At 35.7% G+C, this 9,631-nt stretch overlaps 2 protein-coding genes and 1 long non-coding RNA gene across 4 annotated transcripts; 2 read left to right on the top strand and 1 right to left on the bottom strand.

Moving 5' to 3' along the window:
• Positions 1-3,660: 3,660 nt before the first annotated feature.
• On the bottom strand, positions 3,661-8,981 carry LOC145092715 (uncharacterized). Its single transcript, XR_013702633.1, has 2 exons — positions 8,842-8,981; positions 3,661-8,745 (listed from the first exon to the last, which is right to left on the bottom strand). It is a non-coding gene; the product is annotated as an uncharacterized LOC145092715 (long non-coding RNA).
• LOC145092713 (LEAF RUST 10 DISEASE-RESISTANCE LOCUS RECEPTOR-LIKE PROTEIN KINASE-like 1.1) lies at positions 3,672-6,143 on the top strand. 2 transcript variants are annotated; one of them, XM_079030689.1, is made up of 3 exons: positions 3,672-4,502; positions 4,607-4,639; positions 4,746-6,143. In XM_079030689.1, the coding sequence occupies exons 1-3, from the start codon at positions 3,758-3,760 to the stop codon at positions 5,891-5,893; spliced, it is 1,926 nt and encodes a 641-aa protein (XP_078886815.1). In that variant the 5' UTR covers positions 3,672-3,757; the 3' UTR covers positions 5,894-6,143. The 2 variants fall into 2 exon arrangements, with proteins under 2 accessions (XP_078886815.1, XP_078886814.1); XM_079030688.1 differs by having other exon boundaries at positions 4,604-4,639.
• Positions 7,142-9,389, top strand: LOC145092714 (LEAF RUST 10 DISEASE-RESISTANCE LOCUS RECEPTOR-LIKE PROTEIN KINASE-like 1.1). Its single transcript, XM_079030690.1, has 4 exons — positions 7,142-7,908; positions 7,999-8,031; positions 8,117-8,373; positions 8,442-9,389. Exons 1-4 carry the CDS (start codon positions 7,170-7,172, stop codon positions 9,387-9,389), a joined length of 1,977 nt encoding a protein of 658 aa, XP_078886816.1. The 5' UTR covers positions 7,142-7,169.
• Positions 9,390-9,631: the final 242 nt, after the last annotated feature.

Raw genomic sequence — 9,631 nt, 5'->3', positions numbered from 1 at the left:
CAAGATTACCTTTCCAGCATATCTTCTTCTTTGTTAGGCCAAACACCACCACCAACAACCCTTCCTCTTGTTGTTGGACTTGTCCTAATAACGACAACTATCGTTGGCCTACTCCTTAGGGTCTATCATGTTCTCAACACCACCACAACCCCATTTTGGATGTCTCACACCTCCTAAATATCCACGACTATCCCACCCTCACCTACAAGTAACATAACATCAATACTTACTCCAAACACAAAAATAATACGCTTTATCCAAATCCAAAGTATGTCGACATATATTAACACAAACAACTTTTAATCTTTCCGTCTCCACCTCCCTTTTTCTCGTATTATGAAAAAAACCCAAATATTCACTCTCCGTTCCAAAGTAAAAACTTGCTATTACGATTGAATTTAATGCACTAATTGAAGAGGTAGGTCATTGTCCCTCGAAGACTTGATAAGCATATAACATGTTCCATGTGGATTTTTAAACACCAAATCAGTTATTCGAGTCCTTTGAACGCTATAAAGCATGACTAATGGGTGATGGTTGTTCACAACATGTTGGAATTGATTGTCACAAAACTTTTAGACCGAAATTTAAATAAACAATCATTTGAATTGTGTTAAACATTGTCATATACAAATCATGGCCCATACATCAGCTGTTTGTTAAAAACATGATTCTTCACTGTAATATAAAAGAACCTAATACATGCACCAACAATAGTGTTTTGTAATTCCTCCGACCCTAATCATGTGTGTCTACTTTATATATATATATATATATATATATATATATATATATATATATATATATATATATATATATATATATATATATATATATATATATATATATATATATATATATATATATACGGTTTAAAATAGGTTCCGTGTGGATGGTACCAACGTTTTTCAAATTTTGTCAGTACCATTGGTTTTACCTACATTTGTGCCCATTCCCTCTTCATTTACAAAAATGTTGCGATATTCACTCTTTATTTACAAAGACAAAGACAATGTGCCATATCTTTTACTATATGTTGATGACATCATACTTACCATATTGTCTGATCTCTTCGAACACTCTCATGGAACTTTTGGCTCAAGAGTTTTCCATGAAGGACCTTAGTCCCATAAATTACTTTCTTGGCATCTCTATCCATTTCCATAAAAATGATCTTTTTCTTAGCCATAAAAAGTATACCAAATAAATATTCGAATGAGTCGATATGGGTACGTGTATACCAACTACCACATCTATCAATACAAATGCTTAAATGAGCTCACAAACTTATCAATACAAATGCTTAAATGACCTCACAAACTGGAGACCCCTTTCTAAATATCGTATTATATTGAAGTCTTGTCGGGACACTACAATACTTAACCTTTACGCGGCTAGGTGTCTCCTATGTTGTGCAAGATGTTTGCCTACACATATATGATCAACGTACCACCCATATGAATGCCTTAAACGTGTCACTTTAACATATGACTTGCATATATCCAAATCCACATGCACCTCTCTCTCTCTCTCTCTCTCTCTCTCTCTCTCTCTCTCTCTCTCTCTCTCTCTCTCTCTCTCTCTCTCCTATATAAGGAACATAGACGTTGAGGAGGGGGAGATGTTTGGCTACTTGAAGGTCAACTTCCGATTTTTATGTTCTGTGGTGACAACCTCATCTCATGGTCTTCTAAAAAACAACCAATGTTATCTTGATCTAGTGTGGAAGTTGATTATTATGACATTGTCAATATCGATTCATAATTGTGTTGGCTTCGAAATGTTAGTGTATCCTATTTCGGTGCGATACGATCTTATAATAGCTATATATGTTAGAGTCTCCCTTCTCTCCACAATGACTATTTTGGAAAGACAATATTATGCTCCACACACACACACACACACACACACACACATATATATATATATATATATATATATATATATATATATATATATGACTAGGTTCATGTGTTCCTTAAATCTATTCTGTGTTAGAATGGACCAATAATAATTTAGTGAAATTGAATTATTATTTAATCAAATAAAGATAGATATTAAATGATTTCCATAATTGTACGTATACTAAATGATATCCATAATTGTAATTTTTTTATGGAAACTAATTAAATTCGACATTAATCTCAATAATAATATTTTTTCAGAATGAATTCGCATCTAGGTTTTCATGTATGGGTTCGTGTTTTGTTTCACAACCCAGTCACTTAAAATACAACAAAGTTGTCTGGAACGTGGAGAACGAAAGTGTATTCTACTAGAATACACTCTTATTCTGCAAAGATACATTCTCATTCTGTTAAAATAAACTCTCATTCTGCTAGAATACACTCTCGGTCTCATGCATGCATATTTATATATACGTATCATATCAATGAAAGAGATCATTAAGATTCACATTAACTTACAATGTTACTAGATTTCGGAATAAATAATGATGTTACCTGATAGAATACTCTGCTTCTATTAAGGTATAATATCTAACATGGTGTCAAATGCTCTTTGTGAAGGAATGGTAGTTATGGTTGTCTCTTCAAAGTTCCTAGTAATTAGATATGTTTAGAAAATTTTGGTTAGAATTACAAATATTCAAATTAGAACTATAATCAAATTGTATATTCCACACTCGTTTTGCAAAGATTCTAGATCCACCACTGCATTATCAACATCACATTCATACATGAATTTTGATATTTTAATTCCGTTAGTACATTCTTTAATTTTAAAAGATGTATCCTCGCTCACATTTTCATGAAATTAATTAATGTCTTGTTGATTTGGTATTTCAAACTTCAAAGAAAGGCAAAGATTAGAATTGGTAAAAGAAGCAAGGACCATGGAGACTGAAGAGTCAATGAGTCAAGTCTTGATAGTTTGTCTTGATCCGTAAATATTTCATCAAAATTTCAGTCCACTTGTTTGAAAGACTTGGTTTGTATAGAAACTTCAAGTCAACTGCTGGGTTTCCATATGGTAAACAACCTACATTATTTATATTTTGATGCTGCAAAAAACATCAAAATAAAGTAACCACTTAATAAATAATATGTTTGTTGATAGAAAAAGCAAAATAAAGTCATATGCTCTAATGGTAATAACCTCTTTAATAGTTATTTCAAATAGTAATTGTTACAAAAAAAAAAAAAAAAAAAAAAAAAAAAAAAACCCTCCTTTTTAAGGTCAATTTCCAGGTGAAATATCTCTCACAGAAAAAGTAAATATATATATTCTACATATACATACTAATGTTCTATACTTTCTTCTAGGATGCTGTGATATTGGAAATTTATGAAATGATTGTTGATTCTAAAGATGTGATATGCATAAATGTAGATTATCTAGGCATAAAATTGGAACCACATGAAACTTTCCAACTTATGTTTTGGCATTTGAAAGGGGTTAAAGATGGATGGAGAAGAAGAGACAAGAGTGGGCGAATTAAAAGTCTTGATGGTCTTTATCAATAAGGAGAAAATTGCAAAAGTGACAGAATTTCTGTCTCTGGAATATAAATTGGGGCAAGTTGTGTCTTTGAGTGTGAAAGCTTCTTAAATGCTGGTCACATAAGACCTCATATCACCTCTTTTAGCCTAAGTTTTGCAACAACTTCCTCTAATAGTAGTCTGGTAGAAGAGAGATATATTATATATTTGTATGTGTATGCACAATCATTTATATATCAAAGTCTAAAGAACACATGGAAGAATAATTGTCTAAGCTTTTCTTTTGTACATTTAAAATGATTCTCATATTTATTCTTTCCTCCATTCTTCTCTCTTGTTTATCTTTCATTTACTCTGCTACAGACCACAACACTTCTATGTCTATCTGCCCTGAAAGTTTCAGTTGCCCGAAATTAGCCCCATTCAAGTACCCATTTTATAATGCCACTGATGACAAACAATGCGGGTTGATCAAGGTCACTTGTACTTCAAATGGTGGGAGCATTCAACTTGGAGAAGACTCATATAAGATTGGTAGCCAGCTTGGGTCTGAACCTTGTGTCCTAGTCCATAATAGAAACTTTGAAAAACTTGTGAATGAAAAAGATTGTAAGGCACTGATGTATAACTTCACTTCTTCAAATCCTCTTTTGTATGCCATTAGAATCCAACCCTTCATCACTCTCTACAAATGCACAAACAATTCCAATAATGATGCACAAACCGAGGCTTATTTTCACCGATCAAATTACCATAGGTCCAACAGATGTGAAGGTTACAATTTCTATTATAAGTATTTAATCAGTAATACAACAGTTCCAAGTGATCTCCCGACTACATGTCAAGTAATACAGCTGCCTGTGAAAGTGCGAGAGCCAGGTGACTATAAAGTACTTAACGAGACCAACATATTTTCTCTTCTAACTTCTGAATTCCCTATCTGTTTTACTTCAATCTCCTGCAATAAATGTGAAAAGGAAGGGGGTACGTGCCATGTTGATGTTCTCAATAGACAGTTTCTGTGTAAAGATGCCAAAAAGGGTGAATTGTTTACACTTTTTCTTTCATTTTCCTTTCCGCCTTATTCTCTACATGTGAATTGTTTTATTTTTTATGACTTATCTTTTGTTGTTTGGTTGCAGCAGGAAAACCATTCAAAAAACTGAAACTAATCTTAGGTAATATACCTATTTCATCTAATGAATCACTACTAAATATATAAATACATACACACACATACATGTAGGAATTTGTACCTGAAGGTGTTGCATTTTCTTGCTCTAGTTTTTGCTGGATCAGCCTTCATCCTCTTTCTTGTCATCTTCATAATCTGGCATCGCTACAAGAAGAGCTCTTTTTCTTGTTTCTCATCAAAGGACAAATCACCAATAGTTGAAGATGGGAGTCTTTTCTATGGCGTCTCTGTTTTCTCCTACACAGAGCTTGAAGATGCCACCCAAAATTTCGACCCTTCTAAGGAACTAGGGTATGGAGGTTTTGGAGCTGTTTACTATGGTAAACTACAAGATGGAAGAGAAGTAGCAGTGAAGAGACTTTATGAGCACAACTACAAACGAGTCCAACAGTTTGTGAATGAGGTTAGAATCCTGACTGGTTTACGCCACCCCAACCTTGTGGTGCTGTATGGTTGCACCTCTCGACAAAGCCATGAACTTCTCCTTGTGTACGAGTACATCTCCAATGGAACTGTTTCTGATCACCTCCATGGGAAACAAGCAAATCAAAGATTGCTGACATGGCCGTTAAGAATGAACATCGCCATTGAAGCTGCGAGAGCATTAGTGTACCTTCATGCCTCTGAAATCATACACCGAGATGTCAAGACGAGTAACATTCTCCTTGATCAGAATTTCAGTGCCAAGGTAGCAGATTTTGGACTCTCGAGGCTGTTACCAAATGATGTCACGCATGTGTCTACAGCTCCTCAGGGAACACCAGGATATTTGGATCCCCAATATCACAATCGTTACCAATTAACAGATAAGAGTGATGTTTACAGCTTTGGAGTGGTCTTGATTGAACTAATATCATCGATGAGGGCTGTCGACTTAAATAGGTCTGATGACGAGATTAGTTTGGCTAATCTGGCTTTGAACAAGATCCAAAGATGTGCGTTAGATCAATTGATCGATCCTGATCTAGGATCCGATTCAGATGCTGAAACCATGAGGATGACAACATCAGTGGCAGAGTTGGCTTTTCAGTGTTTACAATATTATTCAGAAATGAGGCCCACGATGAATGAGGTGCTTGATTTGTTGGAGGATATTCAATCCCCAGGGAGAATTGATGCTGATGAAAGTATCACAGATATGGAAAAAGTAAAACCACCACCTCCTTCGGAAGCCAGTGATAAGACGGTTTTGTTGAAAGATTTCCTGCGTTCGCCAGTCTCCATCACTAGTGAATGACATAGCTCTAGCACTGCATCAACTACACTCCCTGTCAGATAGATGGCATCACAACATACGATCACTGTGCATATTCATTAACTCCGTGTGGTTTTTGTTCAAGTTTTCCAATCGTTTCTATGCCCTAAATATTTGTGTTATTGTGAGCTCATGAAAAGGAATGTAATTAACATTAAGTTCCTATTTCTTTTCGATTTAATTGGGACAGCTATAAATGTTACTTTTCAACTTAATGGATTAAGTGACAGAAGAGTCACTTTATGCATTTGGTACAGGTGGGGTTGTCAATAACAGGGAGAGAGGCGTACCAGAGGGGGGTGGGGGGTATCAACCCCGAACCTGAAAAACTAAGCCAAAAAGCCTTAATCCATATAATGTTTGGTATATTCAGATAATACGCAGGTAAATAAATCTAAACTAAATGTTGATAATTACATGTGACTAATGAACAACAAAAGTCAATGAGCGTGTTAGTCAAGTCTTGATCCATAAAGGAAATTTTGATCAAAATTTCCGTCCACTTATTTAAAAGACTTGGTCTTTATAGAAACTTCAGGTAACTGCCTGGGTTTCCACATGGTAAAACAGCTTAATTTATTTATATTTTCATGATGCTGCAAAAATTCAAATAAAGTGAACACTTATATTACCTTGATAATTTTCTTCCAGTGGGTTGTTTCCTTCAAAATGTTTTTTGTTTCTTGTTTACCAACAATTTTATACCATTTTCACCGTTCCATGGCGACTATTTCTGTCCGTGAAAAAAGTATATATTCCTACGGATATTCCACATACACATTCTGACGTTATGTCTACACTTTCTTCTTTGATGATTTAATATTGGAAATTTAATAAAACGGTGTCTAACTTACAAAGATGTCTTGTTGGTAAGTTTGAATTATGGCAGTTGAAAAGTATTAGATGGGATGAAGAGGAAACCACATGAAACTTTCCAAGTCAACTTTTTGATGTTTCAAAGGGGTTAAGGATTAATGGAGGAGAAGAATCTGGGACTCGAAAGTCTTGATAGTGGTGCTCAATGAAGAGAAAATTATAAAAGTGACAGAATTTTCTATGTTTTTGTCATACACGTGAGGGCAAGTTGAGTTTGTGAGTGTGAAAAGCTAAAAGATTCTTAAATGGTAGTCACATCAGACCTCATTTAACCTCTTTTAGCCCAACCGTACCAAAGACTTTCTGTAAAGAAAAAATAGACCTAAAAGATATATATGTAAATACATAATTATGTTTGGAGAGTCTCAACAACATTTGTGAAATGATTCTGGCCATCTTTTTTGCCTCTGTTCTTCTCTCTTGTTTGCCTTTTCTTCACTCTGCTACAGACCACAACATTTCCAAATCTATCTGCCCAAAAGATTTCATTTGCCCATATTTTTCCCCATTCACGTACCCATTTTATAATACCACTGACACCAATTGTGGGTTGATCAAGGTCAACTGTACATCATATGGTGGGGAAATTGAAATTGGAGGAGAGTCACATGAGATTGTTTCCAAGTATGTGTCAGATCCTCTGGTCATGATCCATAACAAAACGTTTGAAAGACTTGTAAATGAGACAAAGTGCGAGGCACTTGCGTATAACTTCACTTCTCCGAGTCCTCTTTTGTATTCGATTTCAATCCTACCCTTCATCACTCTCTACAAATGTACAAATCATACCAATTCTATAAATACCTCAAAATACTTTCAACAACATAATTATAGTGGATACGACAGATGCAATGATCATGATTTCTACTATGATTATTCAATGATCAGCTATGCAGAATTTCTACCTGATCTTCCGCCTACATGTCAAGTAATACAGCTTCCTGTGAAATTTCGAGGGCCAAATGATCCTCAAGTACCTGACACTACCAACATATTTTCTATTCTTGGTTCCACGTTCTCTGTTTCATTTAACTTGTCAACTCCCTGTCATAAGTGTCATCAGGAAGATGGCCAGTGTAATATTCACAATGGATTGTTTCAGTGTTTGGATGCCAAAAAGGGTATTTACAACTTTTTTTTTTCATATTCCTTTCATATGTATTCATGAAATTGGTTTTTTTGTTTAATCTTCTGTTGTTTGGTTGTGGCAGAAAAACAACGCAGAAAACTTAAGCTGACTCTAGGTAATATTACATATTGGATTGAATGCATTACTACCAAATATATAAATACATAAATACACATAAATGAAAGAATTTGTATCTAAAGGTGTTGCAGGATCCTCCTTCATCCTCATACTCTTTCTTGTCATCTTCATAACATGGGGCCGCTACAAGACAAACCCTTTTTCCTATTTCTCATCAAAAGACAAATCACCAAACGCTGAAGATGGGAGTACTCTCTTCCATGGCGCCTCTGTTTTCTCCTACACTGAACTCGAAGATGCCACCAGACATTTTGATCCAACTCGGGAATTAGGGAATGGAGGTTTTGGAGCTGTTTACTATGGTGAGAGCTTTACACTTGTTAAGAATATTGAGGGGTGTTTATTTTCACTTAAGTTATTCATCAAATCTGATCTTTCTATAAAAAGGTAAAACTCCAAGATGGGAGAGAAGTTGCAGTGAAGAAACTCTACGAGCACAACTACAAAAGAGTACAACAATTTGTGAATGAGGTTAGAATCCTCACCAGATTACGCCACCCCAACCTTGTGGTGCTCTATGGTTGCACTTCTAGACAAAGCCATGAACTTCTCCTTGTGTATGAGTACATTTCCAATGGGACACTTGCTGATCACCTCCATGGAAACCGAGCAAATGCAAGCTTACTACCATGGCCATTACGGATGAACATTGCCATTGAAACTGCCAGAGCTCTAGTGTACCTTCATGCCTCTGAAATCATACACCGAGATGTTAAGACTAGTAACATTCTTCTTGATCATAATTTTAGTGCGAAGGTAGCAGATTTTGGGCTCTCAAGGCTCTTACCAGATGATGTCAATCACGTGTCTACAGCTCCTCAAGGAACCCCAGGATATTTGGATCCCCAATATCACCATCGTTACCAATTAACAGATAAGAGTGATGTTTACAGCTTTGGAGTGGTCTTGATCGAACTGATATCATCGATGGTGGCTGTTGATTTAAATAGGTCTCAAGACGAGATTAGTTTGGCTAATCTGGCTTTAAACAAGATCCAAAGATGTGCGTTAGATCAATTGATCGACCCGGTTTTAGGATCCGATTCAGATCCTGAAGTCATGAGGATGGTTACATCAGTAGCAGAGTTGGCTTTTCAGTGTTTACAGTTTTATTCAGAAATGAGGCCTACAATGAATGAGGTGTTGGACGTGTTGGAGGATATTCAAGCCCAGGGGAGAATAGATGCTGAAGAGTCGAAAACCCTAAAACCGCCAACTCGGTCGGAAAACACTGATACGACGGTTTTGTTGAAAAACTTCCCGCCTTCGCCGGTGTCCGTTACTGGTGAATGGCATAGCGATAGCACTGGATCAACTACACTAAGCATCAGATAGATTGGAGATGAAGAATCGTATAAGAACATAGGACAGATTTCTGTTAAATTTATCCATCGCTTCTACGCCCTAAGTATATAAAGTTTTGATGAGATCATTAATGTATACCATCGACTAGTAGCTTCAAAAATTGCACTTATTTTAGAGTTCCTTGATAATAAGCAAATTCATACTTCAATTCATGTACTTCCATGGAATTGAAGGTATCGAAAGAGATATGTCTCTGAGCATATCCGACGCCA

This window comes from Lactuca serriola, chromosome 3, assembly GCF_051521515.1.
Source record: "Lactuca serriola cultivar US96UC23 chromosome 3, Lser_US96UC23_V15, whole genome shotgun sequence".
Lineage (NCBI taxonomy): Eukaryota > Viridiplantae > Streptophyta > Magnoliopsida > Asterales > Asteraceae > Lactuca > Lactuca serriola.
This window is presented reverse-complemented; position numbering and strand designations above follow the sequence as displayed.

What these genes read in the sequence shown, in the direction of transcription:
- LOC145092714 (XM_079030690.1), top strand. Translation starts at nt 7,170, where the DNA reads ATGATTCTGGCCATCTTTTTTGCCTCTGTTCTTCTCTCTTGTTTGCCT. An exon ending in GTGTTTGGATGCCAAAAAGG is followed by an intron (nt 7,909 to 7,998) that starts GTATTTACAACT and finishes TGGTTGTGGCAG; the next exon opens with AAAAACAACGCAGAAAACTT. An exon ending in AAAACTTAAGCTGACTCTAG is followed by an intron (nt 8,032 to 8,116) that starts GTAATATTACAT and finishes TTGTATCTAAAG; the next exon opens with GTGTTGCAGGATCCTCCTTC.
- LOC145092713 (XM_079030688.1), top strand. Translation starts at nt 3,758, where the DNA reads ATGATTCTCATATTTATTCTTTCCTCCATTCTTCTCTCTTGTTTATCT. An exon ending in GTGTAAAGATGCCAAAAAGG is followed by an intron (nt 4,503 to 4,603) that starts GTGAATTGTTTA and finishes GTTTGGTTGCAG; the next exon opens with CAGGAAAACCATTCAAAAAA. An exon ending in AAAACTGAAACTAATCTTAG is followed by an intron (nt 4,640 to 4,745) that starts GTAATATACCTA and finishes TTCTTGCTCTAG; the next exon opens with TTTTTGCTGGATCAGCCTTC.